At 40.5% G+C, this 22,501-nt stretch overlaps 1 protein-coding gene across 1 annotated transcript in view; it reads left to right on the plus strand.

Moving 5' to 3' along the window:
* Positions 1–5,565: 5,565 nt before the first annotated feature.
* Positions 5,566–22,501, plus strand: part of KCNK10 (potassium two pore domain channel subfamily K member 10) — a 62,943-nt gene continuing 46,007 nt past the window's right edge. Inside the window, exons 1-2 of the mRNA XM_085061599.1 lie at positions 5,566–5,784; positions 6,644–6,701. Coding sequence (XP_084917725.1) covers positions 6,650–6,701 — 52 coding nt within the window. The 5' untranslated portion in view covers positions 5,566–5,784; positions 6,644–6,649. The remainder of the gene's footprint in view (positions 5,785–6,643; positions 6,702–22,501) is intronic.

The following is a 22,501-nucleotide window of genomic DNA, read 5'->3' on the forward strand; positions in this document are numbered from 1 at the left end:
CATTGCTTTCACATTTTGGGAACGGCTTCTTACTACTCGAGCCATGTGAGAAATATGTTACCAAATTTAGAAAGTAGTAAAGCTCTTCTGAGTACTGGAAAAGTGATGATGATTAATGCAAGAGTTGTAGTCAGTGCTTCAAATGCTCAGTACAGCTTCTTTTTTCCCTTGCTGTTCAGTAGAAAAGTAGAAGAGTAGAAAAGAAACAGGCATGACTGAAAGCTATAGGAGGACTGGTCACAGTGAATGGTGTTTGTGCAGACTGTTCCTCCCTACTTTAACTGTTCTATAGCTGCATTAATCCCCACATTTAATAGGCTGCTGATATGATAAACTGCATTGCAAAACACTGAAAGGAACAGCTGCTGTTAGTAGAATACCCGATTCTAAGAAATGTGGAAGTTTTCAGTCAAAATGGGTGGTAAGACAATGCTTCTGAGACCAGTATTAACGTCTTTGTTGTGTATGGCCCCTGACCCTGCCTCACTGGCTGATGAGGCTGCTGTCATGTCTGTGGGAGGTAAGGTCAGAGCACAGGATAAGCATTCTTCCATGTAGCTGTATTAGTTCTACTGGTCCTGCTGAGTAACAAGAAAATATGTAGGCTAGGCAGCACTACAGGAAATAATCCGAACTCTTGCCCAAGATCCCTGTGTCTCCTAAGTGCAAAGCTTTGTAAGTTTATTTCTTATATCTGGAGGCTTTAAACAAAGGAACATTAGAACAACACGCACATACATAAAACTATGGGGGTTTTGGCTCTATTTTCCTTTCCTTTCTACTCAAGCAGTGCAATTTTATGCTATTCCTTAAATGACTCATGCAGGTGTGGTTTAATGTAATTCTGTAGTGCATTAAACCCTTCCACTCATTTGTCCCTCTTTTGTCTTCAGGCTAAGGAGTCTGTCCCACCCATTTATCCTTACCCTTCTCATGTCAAAGCCATCTATTCTTCAATCTTTCATTTGTATTTCAAGCGTTGGAGTTTTGCTATTCTCTTTGACCTCGTCACTAACATGGTTGCCCATGCTTCTGTCACTATGCTCCTGATATTAATCACTCTTCATCTACTGCCTCTCATTTTCCCTTTCTGGATATTTTGTGTGCTACTTTTCCTCCATGCCTGCAGCTGCGTTCTTTTACAAAGCCTGCATTGCCACTGCACTGGCACTGCATTGCCTTGGCAGGCCGGACTCTCACACGGGATCAGGACGCTCATGCCCCAGCGGGGCTCACAGCCCTGATTTCCAGCCCCGCTGGACAACAGACGCCTGGGGTGGCAGAGGGTGTCCCTGTCCAGGGTCCTGAAAGCTGTCAGCAGGCTGGGCTGGCTCCTGCCTCCGCCCTTCCTTGCGTGGCTCTGCTGCTGGTGTGAATGGCAAAGAAACGTAGGTATCTCTGAAAGCTAACTCCCAAATTTCCTGTTTAATATGGAGGAAAGTTATCAACTGGCTAAGGTAGAGTTTCATGTATCTATCAAGTAAGAAATCTTAGAAAAATGACAGGAGGGAAGAGAATAGTACTGCTATAAAATGAATTTGGTGGCTCGTTTTTATTAATCAGGCTTGCTATTTTGGCGGATATCAGCCTTTGATCTTATGAGGATTCTTCAGGGACATCATGGAAAAACTGAGAGCCAGATTGTAATTCTCTCACGAGTATGATTCAGGAGTAATTGAACTGAAGTCAAATTAAACTAATGTGAAACAGATGTAAGTGGGTTCAGACAGACTCAGTGCTCTGCAACTTTAGTTAATATTTTCTTACATGGCAAAAAAAAAATCTACAATATACTGATACACTAATGGTGTGCATGTATTTTTGCAGATAGAACAAAAAAGTGGGGTAACTACTACACTTGTTCCTGCTAGTCATACAAAGGGACTGATATAACAGATATCTGAAAGTTGGAGTCTGGCTAATGAGGAATGGGTATCAGCAAAGAAGCAAGGATGATAAATATGATTACAAACAGTGAATCAGGCACCCTTGTTCCTCTTCTGGCACTTAGATAATTGATGTGTTAGGATGTGAGAGGCAGGATCATAGTGTATTATGTTTAGTGTCATTGGCCAAAGGAACTGCAGAAAGGCTGTGGTACTATCCCAGCAAAAGTTATTACTGGTGTGTAGTTGCCTCAGGTAGATTCACTGTTTTCACTGAAACCATTTCTGCCAATCAGTAAATTTTCTGTTCTGTGGATTAATCCATGAAATAATGAAAACATGGCACTGCATGCTATAACTTAAAAAGTGATAACAAACTCCGTGCAATGGAAGAGAATAAAAATAACAGGTTGCTTTTCCTTGCACAGATTCTTAGTTAACTCTCTGATTCCGAACAACACTAAGCCTTCTGAAAAGGTTTGGAAAAAAAGTCTTCAGGTTATAGTAAAGAAAAGGCTTTAAATATTCTCCTCAACAGAAAGCTTCCTAGACAACAAAGAAATTATAAATGGATTCTTCACTGGATCATGTCCAAATTACTACTACAGGAGAATGGGTCAATAGAATATAAAGAACAGGATGCAATTCACTTGGGTTGCTGTCTTAGTCTCAGTATAAATAACAGCACTCCTGTGGCAATAAAATGGATGAAGAATAATCTTCACAATTAGAAATAGAAGATTTCAAACAACTATAGAGTTAACCATAATCTGAATAGTTATATACACAAATGAGTATATTGTTGAGTAAATGCACAGAGACTGTATAGACTTCCATCTAATCATGTCTCATTTCTTCAGAGCATCTAAGAAATGGAACATACAAGTTACAGATGATTTCTTCTATCTACTATCAAGACTCAAGTAATTTTTCCACTCCTGCTCACTGGATTTAAGTAGGTGTAAGAGGTATTTATTAATCTGTTTTTCTATGGCTTCCTTTGAATTACACCAAATTCACTTTTAAATCACTCATGCCATATTACTAGTGAACAGTACAAGGGCACTTAGCATTTTATTTGGTTTTTTATTAGATGGCTTGCAATAGAAAGCCTCTTTTCTATTGTGTTGTGACTGTCATATGCCCTGTCCTGTAAGGCACTGATTCTCAGCTAACTCCAGCTCTGAGGACTTTGAGTCTGAACAGTAAGCCATAAATGAGAAGGAAGAATTTAGGAAGACCAGTCAAATCCTGAAAATTCTTATCCAGTTACTAAAATAGATTGAACATGCTACATTTAGGATTTTTTTCTTGGTGATCTTTCATTTAATTAAACATTACTGAATCTACTTAGCTTATAAAAGTTGACAGAGTAACAGCTTGAAAAGCTATAGCTTAAGGCACCAGTTCTCCCTGTCATAAGAATATGACATCACTGAGGGGTGAAAGGCCTTTTATTTGCATAGGATAATAGTTACATTTTTATGCAGCAGCTGTGCTGTCAGTGAAAGATGCACTCATTGTGCCAAATCTATCTCTGGAGTAACCCCATTGATTTTAAATGAGTTACTTTGGGAATAAATTGGCCCACTCAATAAAACTGCAGGTTTGAGGCATTGAAATAATTGAGCAAGTTTTCCATGATCATAACATGGTAAAAAAAATTGCAAAACAATTACATGATGTCATGAATTTGTGTACCTGACAGATTACAATTGATTTGCCACAAGGTTTTTCAGTCATGTAGCTAGAGCAAGTATGTAGAGATTACAGACACTTTTTGGGAATATGGGAACATTAAGGGGGCACAAGAAACATGAATATGACATTGTGTTATTATTATCTATTTAGTGTTACAGTTAGTCAAACATATATGAGATGTCTCCAAAAAGTCATTCTCATGAAAATTCCTCTTCTTTAGACAGTAACAGTCAGGAAGTGTTTCTGGTAATGAACTACCTGAAGAATACATCTCTAGACTATAGACTTCCTGCATATCTTTGCAAGAATTTAATGCTCTTGGATTTCCAATGGACTGAATAATTTTGATTATCTTAGGTGAGTTCTCAGTGGATGGGAGTTTGTGGCAGAATACACCCTTCATCAGTTAACTGCTGATAGTTATGGCAGAGAGACCAAGATAGTGCTTGGGTTAGGGTGACACAATTGAGTAATATTTGTCTATATGTTAGGTTTTCTCTAGTAACGTGCAAGGAAGGTGCCAGTAAGCTGGAAACTTGAATACTAAAGAAAAGTTGTTTACACACACTCATATTTTATGTGTGTGTGTTTAAATACATCAATAGTTTTTTATTGATACATATTTGATGGCTGATCTTGTTGGGGGTTGAAGAGGCTTCTTTGAAGCCTTTTAGATTACTGTAACCATGATTCAAGCAATTACACAGCACAATTAGCAAAGCCTACCCTCACTTTTGTTCCCACTCAGTTTGCTGAAGTAATGGCAATAGAAATCCCGAAGCGTGTTCAGAATGCATCATGGTTTGCTTGCAAAGGAAATACTTTGTGCTCCTGATGTCATCATTGCAATCATCTCAAATTCAAGACTGACTGAGCAGGCTCATTATCATTCTCACCATGTCCTTCCTTAGAGCAGCCTCTCCCGCCTCCTCCTGTACAGCACAAAACAAGAGCCACAGGGGTACTTGGATTAGGCAAAGGAGAGACTCCCAGCACCTCCCCCAAGAAAACCTGCTGCATTACTTCCATCTAGTTTCTTCAAACTACATGCTGCTTTACAGGACCTTGCACACCACCACTAAATGAAAGTGTGAATTCCCCAGTACTGATTTCCTCTTCCTGTTTAGGGTTGAACAAAGACTGGGAAAAATCATGGATTTAGTTTCAGAATGTGGATGTGGAAAGACTCTGCCAACCTCCACCGTGAGAGTTTCCTGAGAAGAGCCACACATTTTTGATTGCTTTGTCTTTGTTTTTTTTTTCTTCACCACAGCAGATTTCTGCTTTTGGTCTTACAAGGTTAGTTAACATTTGAGCAACAGATAGGAAAGCAAGACAGAAAAAGGGCAGTTGAGAAAAAAGAAGTATGGGGCAAAAAGCAGGGCACAAATTATTACAGGCACCAGGTGTAGATCACAAGCATGTTTCCTGAAAATTCACGTCTATGGACCTCTTGACTGATTCTGGTATGGGTCTCTGACCATGACATATGAGAATTTGTGGATGTTTCTAGTAAACCATTCCGCGTGGATGATCCCCTTCACACAAAGAGTTGATTTCCACTGTGGAAGAGAGCAGGCAGGACAGGGTTAACCTCACACAGTTTTCCTTCAGGCCCCCAGAGGGGCTGGGGTTTTGTTTTCCTGGCTGAGGGAGGGGAGCTGGGGCATGTATTGTAACTGGAACTGGAGACGTTTCTGGTGTTACTAGCCTGTTGTGGGTTTGAGATAAAGCCTGGAGAACGAGGAAGAGGAGGAAGAACACAGACTTGGAAAGCAGCAAGTGCCTGGTAATTGCAAAAGTGTACTCCTTTTCCCCGAAGGCCCCTGAGAGCTTAGGGGGGCTTCGAGGGCTCTCCAGCCTCCTGCCCCCTCCCCGCAGTTTAGCCACATCTCACAGCCCTGCCGTGCCAGGCATTGCCTTGACGCGAAGTGTCTGTCCCTGCCACAGTGCGGATCGGGGACAGAAGGGGGAGCAGGGGTCCCCTGGCTTTCGGGGTCCTGGTCCCCAGAGCCTGCGGGGGCTCGGGCAATCCCCTGCCCTTCCCCTCCCCCTGCGCTGCAGAGCCTCTGGATGCTGCCGTACTCCTGCCATGTGCTGCCGCCGCCTCTACCGCTGCTCGTAGCTTAGTCGAGCGTGTCTCCGGCTGCAAACTCCGCCAAACAAGCCTGCATCCCCCTCTCGGGAAGGATACCCAGTGAGTACCAGCCGGAGCCTGCCCCCTCCCTAGGCACCCCGCCGCTGCCTCTTACAAAGGGACTCGCAGGCTCTCCCCACCCCCTTTTTAAGCCAGTGCAGAGAGGGGCTCCGTAAATTCCCTCCAAAGCTATAGGGTGGTTCCCTCCTCCTCCTCCTTCTCTTCTTCCTGCTCCGGCTCTCCTGGGCGAGCCAGGCTGCTGCTGCATTGAGCCGGGGTGGTCCCCAGCCTCGCCCCTGCCTCGCCCCAGCCATGCTGCTGCGGCTCATGCCTCATGGCAGACTTTTGCTACCCCTCTAGTGCCCGGGGCTGAACTGAGGTGGGCTCATTTTTGGGGGGTGGCTGAGGCTAGGGAGCGTGTGCACGTGTGGGAGGTGTCTCTGGGGCCGCGGGGGGCTGGCCGACTCCCCGAAGCTTGCGAGCCCGCGTTGTCGCCAGCCCGGTGCCCCTCGGGTGGGTGCAGCAGAGGGGCCGCGCTGCAGCGGGGACCTCGCCACCCTGACATCTGCAGGTGGACGGGGCGAAACAGCTGCGGGAGCCTCCCCAGGAGCCAGCAGCACCCTGGACCCACTGCCTATCTCAGTCTGCTCCGTGCCTGCTCCCCCAGATTCTCTCTGGTTCTCCGTCCATCTCTTATACCCCTCTCTGTGCTGGGGTGCCTGCAAACCCCTCCACTCCACTCCCCTGCCCGCCCCTCCCCACCTTCTTCGATTTATTTGTGTATTTCTTTCCTTGGCAACCACCAGTTTCCCTCTGTCAAACAGCGCAGGCTCCCTATAATTTGAAATTAATTTGTTTGCAGCATCGAGACAGGAAGGTTGGGAATTTATTTAATTCTTTTTACTCCCTTTGCAAAAAGGAAGCGATGAAATTTCCAATTGAGACTCCAAGAAAACAGGTGAACTGGGATCCTCAAGGTTGGTGATTCTCTATTACTATCATTACTATGGTAATAACAATTATTATTCCTTGTGTCTATTGACTTGTAGGAGACTATGTGACTCCAGATGGGAGGAGGCATTGGATGTTTGTCTGCTTCCCATGTGCACTGCTCAGTCTTTCTTCCTCAATCCTAGCAGTGCATTAGAAAATGCTACCCAGATATGGGGTTGGGTGGCTGCGTGGGTAAAACCTCTTCTAGGTGTAAGTTTTACAGTTCTATATTTGATATCTCTCTTCCCTCCCCTCCTTCCCTTTTTCTTGAGTATTTTCATGTCAAACTTAGCTGGGATGGCAGTGGTCTCTGGCTCGCAGCATTGTTTGTTTTATCAGTGGCTCCTTTGTTGTTTCTAGTGATCATTGTCTCTGCTAAATGGGTGGTACAGGAGTGGACACAGATGTGACTGCTTGTTCAGGGCTCCTCGATGGCACGTTTGTTGGCAGGAGCAAAATGCTGCTGCAATATAACCTTTAGTGTGGACAGACCATTAGTGTGGATGGCATAAAAAGACACATTAAATAATGGAGCCCAAAGGGACCTTTACACTCTTTACTCTGTCCTGTTAACAACTGATCAGCCCAAGTGGATAGTTTGATTAACTATATAGGTATGTTTGGAGTCAGTCTTGGGGAATGTGTTTGTGTGATGGTGGAAGGAGATTTACGCCAGTGCAGTGGTTTTCAATAAAGTGATCCAAGTGGTATTTAAAAATGAGGCATAATCAAATACTCTCCTTGCCTGACATGGGGAGGAGGTTCATCTGCATCCTACAGAAGTGACTGAAAAAACCCTATTGGTAATTTGTATACTAGTGTGTCATAGTTCTGTGCATTGCTACAGGAGCAGAACAACTCGAAGCTGTTGCTCAGGTTTGCAGCAGAACTGCTGGCAGCCACTTGCTGTACAGCAGTGCTTGCAGGAAGTATGAAGTGATAGCATGGGCTTTGATTATTCCTTTTTATTCTGCGGGTTTGGTTTTAGTGGTCAATTTACCTGTCATCGTCCATGCCCTCACATTTACAAAATGAAACACTAGAAATAGTTTCTCATGGTATAGAAGGAATACAGCAGAACAATCTGCTGTATACACAATTCAGCTTTAGTTTAAGCCTTTAGTTTAAGCTTTACATCTTTAATTAGGCGATGGCTGAAATCGACATATCAGCCTCCTCCACCCTCATCTTCCTGATGAACACATGGATAGTAGCGCTAACAGAGATTTGATTATTTAAATAACAGTATATTCCTCATCCTAGGGTCAAAAATCTTTGTGGTGAAAACTTGCTCTGCCCAGGTGCTTTTCTGAATGTGTCTTTGCTGCAGCTTAATTTTAATCCATTTTATGTATTGCAAAACGTCTTTTATTGCAAAAAGCTCTTTCCTTCTTTCCTCTGACAAGGCACACAGGAGGATGTATGGATGACATTCTGTGTGCATCTCCTTTGCTTGGCAATCGCTTTAAAGCATATGGATCCAACAGGTGGTTGGCCACAATTTACTGATGTGACAAAACCGTAGAGTACTGTAGCAGTTAAAAGACCTCCAACCCAGCAGGTTTCCTCTCTGCCAAGCTAAATGCCTGCTAAAAACTGCAGAATCCTACCAGTTATTTCCCCTTAGTGTGCTGACTTTGTTAGGCAGGCAGAAAGGATGCTGATGTATAGCCAGGAAGAAAGCAAAAAATGTTATTTTCTGATTCTCCAAGAGACTCAGAAAATAGATAAAATTCAGTGGAATGGAAAAAAGGGCAATTTGGCAAGGAAAAGCTGTCTAAGGCCCAATCCTTTAACTAACAGAGGAACAGTGAAGTGACATTGTACTCACATAGTCCCACTGAAGAACTGTGTGTATTGAAGACAAGGTAGATCAGAGTTCTATTATTTTTGAAACAAAAAAAAAATATTGTAGATATAAATGTTAGCAATGATCTATATGAAATAACTAAAATCTGTAAAATGAATTTGATTTACAGTCCCATATGCAGTCTGTTTTCTGAATGTAGATATGAAGAATGATGTTATGTTTTGCATCCTATGTGTTACCTCTGGGGTTAAGAGCTGAAGTAGTTTTTCTTAGATATGAAGATCAACATGTAGAAAGTTGTTGGTGGAGGGATGCAAAGACTCAAATATTAGCAGCACAGCTCATGTCCAGTTAGTATTCACACTCTAATACCAGCCTCATTTCAGGGTGCATTTTATAATTGTGTGTTGTTCTGGTTGTCAGCCAGAGAACATGCAATTTCCATAGTTTTGTGTAGTAGGAATTGTGATAACTTGTGCTAATGGTACTTGGAATAGATCAACTGATGCTCCTGGCAAGCCCAAGGACATAAGCGAGAACTGTGGTATCTCCAAGACCGTTTAGATCTGATTATTCCAGGCAATATTTTCTAGAAACTATCCACATTTCAAAAGGCCAGGACCCTTTGTGTGGAGATATGGCTGGCTTGGAATTGATGATGTTGCTGGTTTGAACCCAGGTCAGAATGATAGTCATGGAAATGAATGATGAATTCCATAATGATGACTAAACTATAAATATTTACATAGATAAACAGAGGCTGCTGCTACCTTTCATCTGGCATAAAGCGGGTATTCTCTGTTCACATTAGCAAAGATCAATACACCATAGAAAGACCTTATGGAGAGAAGAGGTTTAAACAAATAGAATTGACATAAAGGATGGTCTGACAGACAGTTAATGGGAGACTGATTTCTTAGCCATTAAACTGGTACAAGCAGGGCTTGGAGACTGAACTGTGATTTTATCATGTTGTGTATTATCTTCATGTGTCTTGGGCATAAAGTGTAACTTTGTGTTACATGTAAATGCTGAGTGTGTTTTCTAGATAAACCAAATATTTCATAAATCTGGAAGTGTATAGAGTCCATATTCTTATGATGAAGTTCCCATACTATCCCAGGCAATCAAATAATATAAACCCATTACCAAACAGATCAAACTCCATCACAAAAGTAATTGGGATTTGGCCCTAACAATACAATGTGAAATATGCCCTAGAATTTCCTATATATTGATTAAAAACCATCCAGTTTATGTACAGTGAGTGAATATGGTAAGAAATGAGTAAAAAAGCCCCAAGCAGATACTTCCAGAATGTTTTAGGGAGCACTGGACATGTTGAGTAAGGATACAGGATATCACAGTATGTGGCCTTACATTTTAAAAAACAAGTTTGCTATTTGTCTTACTGGTGGAATAAGTATGGTATGTACTAAAAAAAACATTTGATCTGCCTATCTCTGATTTTTGCTTCTCACATTTAATGCAATTCAGGTGAAGCAGTAATAACTGAAATCAGTGAAAGACCAGATTTTTAGTTTCATACCTCATACAACCTCTCATCTATACTTTCAATAATATATGATTATTATAGCAGCATATGAAGACAATTCTCATAATTGTTGTTCATATTTCTCCTTTCTTACAGTCCTCCTGCTGTTTCTTACACCCACCTGTTGTCTGTGCTTGAATTTGCCTATAGTATCTTTGCACATATATTTTTATATAGTACCTAAAACAGAGTGTGTCCCTCATCCTGTTTGAGACATCTGGATGTTAAACCAATGTCAACTCTTTCTCCTAAAAATCATCTTCTTAAAATTGATGTTTCTTCATGGAAAAAAAAGATAGATGAGACAGTTGCAAATATGCTTAGAAATTATCCCCAAGTGTGACTGTCTTTCAGGGTGAGGGTGAGATGTCTTTTTCAAGGGAAAAATGTCTGTCTCATTCTATGTCTCATCTCACTAAGTGATGCTCTTAGTAGGAAGCAAATGGAATTCAGTCTTGTTTGTTCCTTTGTGCCTGCTGTTTCTCCTGTCATTGCAGTGATATGGATTGTCAAAGCCTTTTGGATACCCAGGTCAATGTTTACCTCTACACTGATGTTTTGGAACTCTGAAGTTTTCATTCAGGTTCTTGCATCCTTTCACAAATGCATTGTTTGCAGTGTGAAACACTAAAATCATGTATTTCTTACTGTCCTTACATTTAGTGCGAGAGTTAATGGTCTGTGGGGAATTCAAACTGTATCTGAGAGTCTGGAGTTCCTCTTCAAATTTTGCTACTGACTTACTGTTTAACCTTCAGGAAGTCATTTACCCTTTATTTTCCTCCCTTCTTCCTAGACGGCAAAACAGGAATATTAATACTTCCCTAATGCACAAGGGTGTTGTGAAATATAATTAACTTGTTTAGAGCAATCTAAGATCTGCTATTGGAAGAAGAGCATATGCATTGCAATTAAATGCTAAAACAATTAGGAGGGAGCAAAACAGCCTGTCGTCATACACAGATCACATCAATTAAGAAATAAGGTTGTCTCTGCGCTTTACAACTAGAGGAAACTAGTATCACTTATGCTTCTTTACAGCCAGTGAACATTCCATTGAGTTTCCCATTAGAATTATCTAAACACCTTTGGTATTCTCCAGCTGCTGCTTCAGAGAGGCTCAAGTCTTCCATAGGTCCTTTGTCACCTGCCATGGGATTTCTCACTTCATCTAAGACTCCTCAAGCAGCACTGGACACCTATGTGTGGGACAACGAGCTGAGTCTCAAATGCCTTCATGCAGGTATCAGGATTGGATCATCCCTTGATGACTGAAAAATGTTCAACATCAGCTACTCAGTACAAATTAACTACTGGTGAAGTGTTGCAAATTGCTGCAGTACGTGCTTTTTCTGTTCTTTTGTTCAAAGAGACCAGTGCAGAAGATGGACTTGATTAGAAAGGCATAGATGAGTGGAAAAAAAGGTGTTCATTTCTGTCCTCTGTTTCAAGAAGATACATGAAAAGAAGTAGAATGCATCTGTGAGCTAGACAATATCTTTCTGCACTGGTAAGTCAGTTGTTAGTAGCTCAGTAGATGAAGACTGTTCTTGGAAGCGGTAATGTGTGAAAAAGTAGCTCTGATTCCCACAAATGACCCATGGTCAGAGGCTACCTGCCCTGTCCTAATTGTGTCACAAAGTCATATTGGCTACTTACCCACCCACCTGATGGACTGGGACTCTGCTCTGCCAAGTAAGTGTGGGTTGTAGAAGACTGCAGGGAGCTTATTTAAAAGAGATTTTTGAAGGAGGATATAAACTGGACAAACAGGAGGACACGCCTGGACGTGCATGGTGTAGACACAATAGTGACAAGTACAGTAAGGTGGAAAATTTGAAGAGTTTAGAAAACAAATAGAAGAGAATGAAAAAATCCGAACTTTACTAAAGGCTATGTGGAGCCTTCAGGTAAGACAGGTGAGTACTATGGACACCAGTGTGGTAAGAGATAGGAAGATAAAATTGAATTAGGAGGAGAGGAAGAAAGACAGCAGAGAGATTTGTCATTCTTGTCTTTAGGATGTCCTGGAAATGGTAAAAACTAAGGCTCCAGAAAAGTAAAATTAGTAGTAAGAACGGGGCAGAGCAAAAGACTCAACAGGAGCTTTCTTATCATAGTGAAGAAAAACTGAACTCTAGTCAAGGTAAGAAAGATGAATGGTAGGGTATCATTAAGATGTCATCTGTACAGTGAGAAAAAGGGAATGAAAAAATCAAAGGCAATAGGAAGCTGTAAGTCTAAGATAGGAAGAGAAATAGAATTGTCAGCAGTGGGAGAGGTTAGGACAGGATTATTATTTCGGTGAGGAATACCAATGCTCTTTTTTGCCATGTATGTACATGAGTAATCTGTTAATGGCTTTTGTACAGAAAAGTCCCTTGGGCAACTTATGAAAAAACTGATGCTACCTGAAGTGATGGAGTTTGCTTTTGGGATAAAGATACATGATACCGGTTGTAATTAGGCAGGTTTTGGTTCAGCTTTTGGCATTTATGTGGGTTTATGTAGCTATTTACATGCATTTATGTGGATTTGTGTGGACTGCATCAGCTTCAGACAGAAGAGTGCATATAGATGGCAATACAGTTTAATGCTTACCTTCTTGATTTAATCCAGAGCTAGGACTTTTACCACTCACTTCAGTGTGAGCAACATGCAATTCTTCATTTTAAAACAATTGTGTTGCTGCCGCAGGCTGAGGTAAAATCAAGGGAGTGCCTGGAATCACTGGGAAAACAGAGGGCCAAGATTTCGTGCTCTAAATAGGGTAAGCACTTGGAGTGAAATGAGGAGGGAAAAATGAGGAGGTCGGTATAAAAACGGGGTAAGCAACACACTACTATTCAACAGACAGAGTATCACAGAACACAATGTGATGCAGGTGCCTAACCTTTGTTTTACATTAATCTCAGTGTAATAGCAAAGGCTGAAACAGAGAATATGAATGCTGAACAGTTGTCTGTTTTTTATATAGAAGTTTTATGTAAAAGAATTGACATTCAGCAAAAGGCTAAATAATACCATTTAAAACAATTTTTTCATGGGAGTATCTGTGGTCTTTCTTTTCTGTAAAGAATTAAAAACATCCTGAGACCTGGCCTTTGTCAAACAGGTTGACAAACCTGTTAACCTGACATAACCTTCTTATATCACAGTTTCTGAGACATTGGTTATACTTCTGTTGTTTGTCTATAATATAATGGGAAACGTGCTCTACGATGAGCCTGCTGACTTTCATAAATGATGTGACCTGCAGTTCTCACTGGTTACCCCAGTTAGATAAAACAACAGGTGAGAACAGCACATACCCTACACCCTTGTACTTCAGGGTGGTAATACCAATCCGTTTTAGTCCATGGACCACTGTTATTCTCCAAAACATATTTTCTACGTTGCTTTTCTCACAATCAAATACAAACTCAGATTATTTAAATAAAATTATACTTTAAAAATTGAACTGTGGACCTCTTACCATGCTAATGAGTCACAGAATTTAGGGACTGTTTCCTTGGTTTGGGAATGCTGAAACCAAGAATTCAGATTTCATCTTTTTCTTTAATTGCTAATACAATTCTTATGCTATTAAAAACCTTACTATTGGCTAAGTGTCTCAAGTGCATGTGTTATGTGTTATCCAGTTGTCCTAAAATATGAGCATAGGAGAACATTCATGCAATTTCGAGGTTAGGGTAGAAATTTCAGCGTGAGCATATCACGGTGTTGGAAATTGAAATGAAAGCTAGTAGCGTGATAGAGTCTGTTATCAAAACCTGTATGAAGGAGTAAAAAGGTGGAAGAGAATATACAAGCCTGGCTTAATTTTTTTTTTTCTGTTTTTAAAATGGGCAGGAAACATCCTGCTGCAAACTGGAATTGTGACGAGAGGTGTGAGATATAATATATAAAAGGGCTTGAAACACGTTGCACTTAGGATCTGGAGTCCTGAATAGGAGTTGTGATCAGTTGCAAAGTCTGGGTGTGGTTCATTTTCTTTTTTTAAAACCAGACATACTTCTGCTTAGCATTTTGTGTGAGTTTGTATTAGAAGACATTTGAAAAGAAAGAAATACCTAGCAAGGAGAGAAAAAAGAAATTGCTTCAGGAAATATGGATTACAAAAGAGCAGGTCCTAAGTGTGACAGAGTCAGATCTGCTGCTGGAAGTGCAGAAAACACAGAATGAATAGAATGTACCTGTGGTACGACTTAAAATGCCCTGAAAAGAAAAGAAATATGTGGACATAAAGATGAGCTTGGCTGCCTTCAACTAGTATTCACTGTTTTCAAGCTCAAGATGTTCTTTCTGCCTTTTAGAAGTATCCATGTATTGTAGCTCATATTTTAAAAAGCTTTGAAATATCTTTGTGTTCTCTATTGGTTCCTCAGGCATGTATCAAGGTCTTCCTCTGTGAGCAAAACTAAAACACAGTATAAATAATCTCATGGACATATTACAAAATATTTTTATCTCACTAATTAAGGATCTTTCATAGACAATGATCTGTTTATTTGGCTAGTCTTTCACTGGAGAAACATGCTTAATGTTTGTTCAATTTGTTCTTCTATTCTGTCCCCAAATGGATGCATTTAATAGATCTTTAAATTGCTTCAATTCTTTTTCTGGTAATCCATATATTATGCATGACTGCGTGGCCCTTTTTTGCTGAAGAGAATAGGCTGTTTAACTAGTAGGGATAACAAAAGACAATACCCTAAAAATCTTCTTAGAAAGCAATACAAGGTATTTTGGTATCACTGTCCTACAGGATCATCATTGTGCTTTAAGCATCACAGGCTTTGAGTACCTAGCTTTGCTTGAGCCATATGTTCATATCTCAGCAGGACTGACTCATCTTTTCTTCCCTGGGAAGAAAAAACAACATGCCACTGACTTTACTGGATAAGCATTTTGGATTTTGGCACCTTAAACTTGTGCCACTGAGTTTTTGAAGATTCAGGGATGTGTTGTTGAAGGCTGTTTGGATTATTTCTTACTTGATACTGTAATATAATAATATCAGCATGATTTGAAAATAGAAAATACATACTGACAGCTTGCCCAGGGCTTTTAACCTCTCAAATTTCAGCTTTTCATCTGGGAGAAACAAAAGACTGTCACTAGCTACTGGGAGTGAGAAACCTCATTGAGGAAAGAATTATGAAAGAAATGGTACTGCAGAAGCTCCCAGCTGAAATGCTGGAAGCAGCTCGCACATCTCAAAGACGTTCTTCTAGGTTTACTCAGATCTATCACTAATTAGTTGAATGTTAAGACTGCTAAGTTTGGATTGCACAAGAAACCGTTGGGCAGAGAGGTCTTGAGTAGTAGCAGTCATGACAACTGCAGAAACAGCACCTGAGTCACCTCTTCATGATGCTGCAGCCTGATTTGTCTTCATAAGAAACAGTCTGTTTTTTGGGTTACAATGATATACTGACATGGAACTTTGTCACCTGAATTTCTCATTGCTACCAGACTTTTTTTTGCTGATTCAGTTTTCTAAAAATAGGCATCTGCTGACATTTAAGGGCTTTAAGGTAGCTGAGATATTTGTATAGGCCTAGGATATATGATAATGGGTTTAAGGGAGACCTCTGCCCTTCTGGAGCAACAGTTTAAGGCCAATTAGGATATTCTCTAACCTCTCACTTGGTAGTTTATAATATGGATGGGCAGCTGAATTGTACCATTTGGGTGTGACTTAGTTGGAGAATAAAACAGCTAAATATAAGTAAGTGTCTGAAATTCTAAAGTATTCTAAGTTTCTGAGGACCTGCTCTGGCTAGGGGAGATCCAGTCAAATATAGTTTGTGGAGCCTGGAGAATTGTAACTAAACGTCTGGTTTAGGGTCAGCAGAATTACTCTCTAGGCTGCACAGACCAATTTGACTACATCTGTATTGACAGATTAACGGGATGTATTCCAAGTTACAGTGAAGGAAAGAAATGAGGCAAGGGTTGTTCCTGCTTACTTACATACTGAAAGTGTAAAAGAAAAATGTGCATATTATAAAGAATTTAGAATAAGAGAATATAAACATGGCTGTGCTGAACAAAGTGCATTTCAAACAGTAACTTTCTCTTCCTTGTGAAAGATCTTTTCTTCACAGATTAATTTCGTCCTGCCTATCTTATATGTATTCTTCATCCTGGTCCAGAATAGGTTTGTAAAGTACTGGAAAGCTTTCATTCACTTTAACTAAGAGTATTAATATGTATAAGGACTCAAGACCACAAAATAGATTGGATCCTCAGGTTATGCAAATAGTATACCTTCTGTGAACTAAAAAAACTGCCCAAGCAATGTGCTTGTTACAAGATTCCTGACCATTGCCACATGATGAAAAATACGCTTTTTTTGCTGTTGTGCCAAAAATTTGAGAAATTATCACTTAATTGATATGGTAGGTCATAAATGAGATTTGCTTGAATTCCAAGTATTTTTCTATAGCTCCTAATCAGTAGTCATATTGGGGAAGGCATCACTGGCTTGATGTTCAGTTTATACTATAGTCAGTGGTGCTGTAAAGTCCCCTTCTCATGACTGAGGTGATCTAGAAATTCCTTCACTCCAGGCTGTATTCCTGGCAGACAGCCAGCACAAATCACATTTCAAGTGTAGATTAGATAGCTCCCTTCTAGGAAGGCCAGCATGAATCTTTGTTTTGTTGTCTCTTCCACTTGATTGTTTTACCACTAGGTTTCTTTCAGTAAGAATGTTCTTCCCTTTGTACACAGGCCTTCTTATGCTAAATTGCAAGAGTTAGGCTTCCTTGACTAGTTGGTGTGGCCATGATACCATTGGCTGAATTTCTTTTCTGAATGCATGAAATAGGACATTTGGAAGATCCCAGCAAAAACCCTCACCCTACATCATCCTGTGTGTACTTTGACGGGGAACATACAGAAAAGCTGTGGTGGGAGATTCAGACTCTTCCTAAATGTTGCTGGAATCATGGGACACTTCCTGTTGAGGAAAACTAAACAACTTGTTTCATCCAAAGCATATGATGATGCAATGAAAAAATTTGGTTTAGTGTGTAAAAAGAAGATTATGGGTAAGTAGCAGTATCAGTGTTCAACCTGTCTGTTGTTCCTTGAAGGGTGAAATATGCAGAGAACCAGAGGCAGCTGTGTATTGCTTGGTGCTTGTACCATACTGACAAAAAACCAGCTTTTCTATATGTTACCTAATGAGGAAAACCAATGGTATGTTCATTTCTGCTGACAGGAAGTCTTTTTCATAAGTCATCTCTACACCTCTAGCACTTGAGCCAAAAGCACTTGCTTCCTATTTGGCTCTTGACAGAGCAGAGACCTGCCTGAACTAGAACTCTCAATTTTAGTAGGAAAAGAATTACCAATATTTTTCTAGGGAAACAGGTTTTAGCATGATCTATTGGTTGTAGTCTTATTTCAGGAGGAGAAAGGTGAGAATTTTTCATGGGTTTCTCTGTATTCAGTTTCGCTATAAATAGCTCATAAAGCTGATGATAGCACTGCTGCCAATGAGCATGTTGGAACAAACACAGTCACCAGTCTTGAAGCAGGAGGGTTCCCTGTTTGGGACTTGCCCCTGTCAATCACTTTTTATCTCCTCTCAATACTTCCTGCTCCTCACTGTAATGCTCTTCTACTCTATTTTTCATTTTCCCAATACCTGGAGTTCATTGATGAGCCCTGTCACACATGAACGTGGGCTCAGGTGTCGGAGGCAATGGGAAGGGTAGTGCCGAGAAGAGGAACTGAACAGGGAGTCACGGTTGTGCTACCTCCCACGCTGCCAGCACGGTTGGAGAGAAGTGAGGGACAAGAGCAGATGGATGGATTTGGAGGAGGGCAGGGTGGAAGAGAGGTCAGGAGAGAGAGAAGGCAAAGCAAGGGAAACAAAATTCAAACCGCCCTCCAGCAGTGAGTGTATAATCTCACTCCAGCACAAGACAAACCTCTATCAAGTATTCGTCTGGACTTGGCAGCTCTGTAAGTAGTGCTACAAATGGTGTCAGTAGCATTGCATCTTCCTGCTAATGCTAGTAAGTGTTAGCTAGGAATCCCCCTTAGGACTGCTGTCCTGAAGCCAAACTAGAAAAAAACCCCTGATGCTTTCAGCTATTCCTGGAGTTCATGTCCTGCCTTAGCACATCCATTCTTTTGACCAGTGAGCTGTCACGTATGCATTAGAACAGCGCAGTGCCTGGGAGAGGGAGGAGGGAGGGGGAAGTATCCCAGCATCCCATGACTGTGACTTTTGCAGAGATTTTTTTTTTTAAATGTCAGTGTGTAAGTTCTGGCAGATACCTGCTCAAGCCAGCCTTGGGCTTCCTGTTGTTTCCCTGACATTTGCATAGCCTCAGTAGCAGGAGCTCTAAGGCTGTGTTTGCAAGAGAGTAACTCTTGGGCAGTCCATTTTAAGTTTATGGGCACGCTCAGACTGCAGTTCTGACAGTGGAGGGGCTGCATCCGAATCTGGAAGTTCTTGTCAGTAACCATCAGGAGCAGCTTACACGTGGTTATCATATTTTTCCTTTAAAACCAACAAAAGAAAGGAGTCTGATTTATGGCTGTCTATTAATCCTCTAACAGATGGACTGGCAGTTTGTAATGTTTAGTGGAAAAAAGCATGTCCCCTAAAAGAACTTGAAAATTTTCTAATACATTGATGACAAATCATTATACCTGCTTGATGCATGTATGACAAAGAGCTTGTTAAATCAGCTTTTGAAATTACTTTTGAATTTAATTAATTTGCCAGGATCTGTATGGCAGTGTTTACGTGAGACAAACTGTGAACACATACAGTTGTTTTTCCTCAGTGTTACAGGGGTTTATCTATTATTTGTGAAATGCTTTGAGACTTGGCACCACTGATGCAAAAAGGAGTGTTGGGGTGTGATCGACTGTCTTACACTGAAGAGGAGGAAAAGGATTTCAAGAGCATTTTCATGTTGGGAGTTGAGACTAGAATGTCAAGATGGAAGTTTGGGGTTTTTGGTTTTTTTTTAATATACCCTTAACATTTCATCAGTTTTTTCTACGGATTCTGGATGTTGAATATATCAACATTAGGCTGTTTTTCTCTGTTGCCCTTCACTAATAGCTTTTCTTCTTGGATTCACAGGGGTATGCATGACATGGATAACACTGACAAATAATTTCTGGCAGATGATTTTATGCCCTGTTCTTAGGTACTTTCAATAAAGGACATTTCAATATATTGATGGCTTTTCCCATGGTTAGCTCTCCTTTTAGCTAGACTTTTTCCTAATGTATAGTCCCTGACTTCCTTGGCACAGATTAATCAGTTATTTCATGTGCTGTTCTTAAGAGATCTGGGAAAGAATTCATCACTCTCTTTAGTTACTCAGTATCTTATTTTCATTTGTGAGATAACACTTCACCTTTTCACATATAATCTACACAGAATTTTCATTTAAATTAAGCGAACACTTTGGAAAGCTGCAATGGAAATTGATGTGGGATGTTGAAAAGATGACTGCATTGACTATTAAAAAGGACATATACAAAAACTGATTTAGGAATGAATTTATTGGCCTAGTGAGATTTTCTGGGGTTTATATGGTTAAGGGGCACTTAGACTTTAGCCCTTCAGATTTTTTATTTTCACAGGCCGCCATTGTCAGTTTTTCTCTGCTTTGAAAACTCTTGTGAGATGCTTAAAATGCCATTCTTCTGTACTTTAAAACATTTACAATTAAAAATGGCACTGTCTTTTAGAAATAAAATAGGTATGAAAATGGTATTCAGACCCTCTCACTATACTTTCTTGAGTAAAATTAAATTTGCTGATACATACATTTTTACATCTCTTTAGAGACACTAGGTTCTGAATTTTTAAATTATAGATTAGCAGAATTTTTCAACAGCCTCACAAAGCAAAGGGGCATGGCATAGCTCAGGGGAACGATAATTGCATAGACTTTTTAATCTTTTACACACTTGTTAAACTGATTACAACTGGATTAATAAGTAATCCAACCTGTCAGGTTTACCCAGCACCCAATTTCAAGCCATTTAGCATCTACAAGAAGGTTGAGATTTACTTATACTTTTTTAGAATAGTCAGAGACATCCACTGTATTGCTACTTCATTGGTTACATATGCATGCACTTCCTGCCTGCATGAAATATTTAATCAAATTGACATTTAGCTTTATGTGAAAACGTATGCTGCTTGCATCCATTTTTCTTAAATGTGTGTAGAAAGTGAGTGAAATAAAATGCTTATGTTTGAGGAGGGAAAATTAGAATGAAAGGTGATAAAAAGTGAAAAAAATCAAATCCACTGAACAAGACAAATGAATGTTTTTGTTCCTAATTGACCCAGCTCCAGTAGAGAGTGACAAAAATGCATTATTGTTGAAATGATGTTTGCTGCCTCTGTAGCTAGCTCCTGTTCATCATTGTAGTTTAAGTCCTGATCTATACATTGATATTCTTAGGGCATGGATTGATGACTTTTTCACCAAATCCATATACAAGTAGCTGGTGAGACTTGGAGGAAGAGCAGTGCTGAACAATGGAGTCTGAGTTGTATCCTCCTATGTATTGTCCCTGTTGGCCTTAGCTGGCTACCAGATAAGCTACCCAACCACTCTCACTCCTCCCTTTCAACAGGAGAGGGGGAGAAAATAAGACTGGAAAAGTTTGTAGGTTGAGATAAAGCCAGGAAGATCAGTGGGAGATTGACATCACAGGCGAACAAGGCTTGATTTGGGGGAAATTTATTTGATATATAGGGAGTTAAAATAGATTTGGATGTTAAGCAATAAAGATGAAGGTTAAAATATCTTCTCCTGTTTTACTTTTTCCTAGCCCAGCTTTGTTGCTTGATTCCTGACTCTTCTTCTTACTCCCCACCTCGCATGGTGCAGGGAGGATGGGGAATGGGGGTTTTTGGTGGGACTAGCTCCTCTAGACTGCACCTTTCTCTTTATACTTTTTCCTTGCTCCTGCATGAGTCCATACCATAGGCTGCAGTCCTTTAGGATAAACCTCCTCCAGCATGGTGTCTCCACAGCTAGCAATACTTTGGGAAATATCAACCTGCCCTGGACTGGGGTCCTCCACATGCTGCAGTGAGAATATCTGCTCTGGTGTGATCCTCTCCCTGAGCTCCAGGGAAATACCAACTCCATCATGATCTCTGCCAAAACTCACAGGCTGCAGGAGAATAACTTCTACGGCTCCTGAAGCATCTCTTTCTCCTTCACTGACCTTGGTGTTTTTAGGACTGTTTCTCACATTTTTTTCCTCATTCTTGAAAGTCTTTGTGGTATTTTCCCTTTCTAAAATACGTGTTCACAGAAGTGCTGTTGGGCTCAGCTGTGCCCTGTCACATCAGCAAGAGCTGGCTGTGTCCAGAATGGGGCAGCTCCAGGCCTTCCACAGAGACCACCACTGTAGCCACCCTGCTACTATCACCTTGGCCCCCAAACAAAATACACTGTCATGTAGATCAGATAGCCAGGTACTTGTTTCTTTCAGGAAGTTGCTGCACAGGTAAATGGGAGCAGCAATACTCTGGAAGTATGGACAGTAGAAACTGGAGAAGATTCTCACAAGATTTATTCTTTGGAGAAAACTGCTTTTAGATAGGAGTGATGCTGTCCTTCAGTGGAAGGTAAAATTCATTCTAATTACTTACTGCACAGCTAAGTTATTGTCTGCCACTAAAGAAGCTCTTTGGGAAGAGAGAAGAGGTGTAGGTTCTCCTTAGTTCTGCTGATCTACAGTGCTACCAGCATTCAACACTGTGTGATGACTCTCATCTTTGGGAAGCTCTTTCTAAAGAGACACCTGAACTCAGATCATACTAATTTCTTAATTTCTACCATGTTTCAATTTAGGCTGTTCAAGATTTTTTTTAATTTTTGCCTAAACTATAGTTTTCTAATAAAAAAGAATGAAAGACACATAATAAAACAGTGCCTTTTTGTTTTCTCATAACTGTGTTCCAGATCTATTAAGTAGTTGGGGTATTCCAAGAGCTATTAATTAGTATGTTTCAATTATAACTAATGCAGCAGAATTATGTAGATTTTTGTGGAAGCCTAATGAGAATCATTATTTTGAGCACTGGATGGGAGTATATGGCAAATGGTATAGAAATTGCAGAACCCTTTTGGTATGACATACTTCCAAAGCTGCTGCCAGAGATGGAAAACAATGGTCAGATATAATTCCCTCTGGTGCATGTTGCTGACATTTCTCTCCCCAGCAACAGAGACAACTCAGTATTATGAACTTTTACTCTGTTTCACTAACATTACCCTATAATAGGAAGCAAATAGTGCCTTTTTTCCTTATGCAGTTTTTAACCTAACATACTCCTCTTTCCTTGCCATCCCACTCAGCAAAAAGGGCAATTGGGAGAAATCAGTGCTACTTTTGTTCTA

This window comes from Lichenostomus cassidix, chromosome 5 (assembly GCF_008360975.1).
Source record: "Lichenostomus cassidix isolate B80296 chromosome 5, HeHo_3.0, whole genome shotgun sequence".
In the NCBI taxonomy this organism is placed as follows: Eukaryota; Metazoa; Chordata; class Aves; order Passeriformes; family Meliphagidae; genus Lichenostomus; species Lichenostomus cassidix.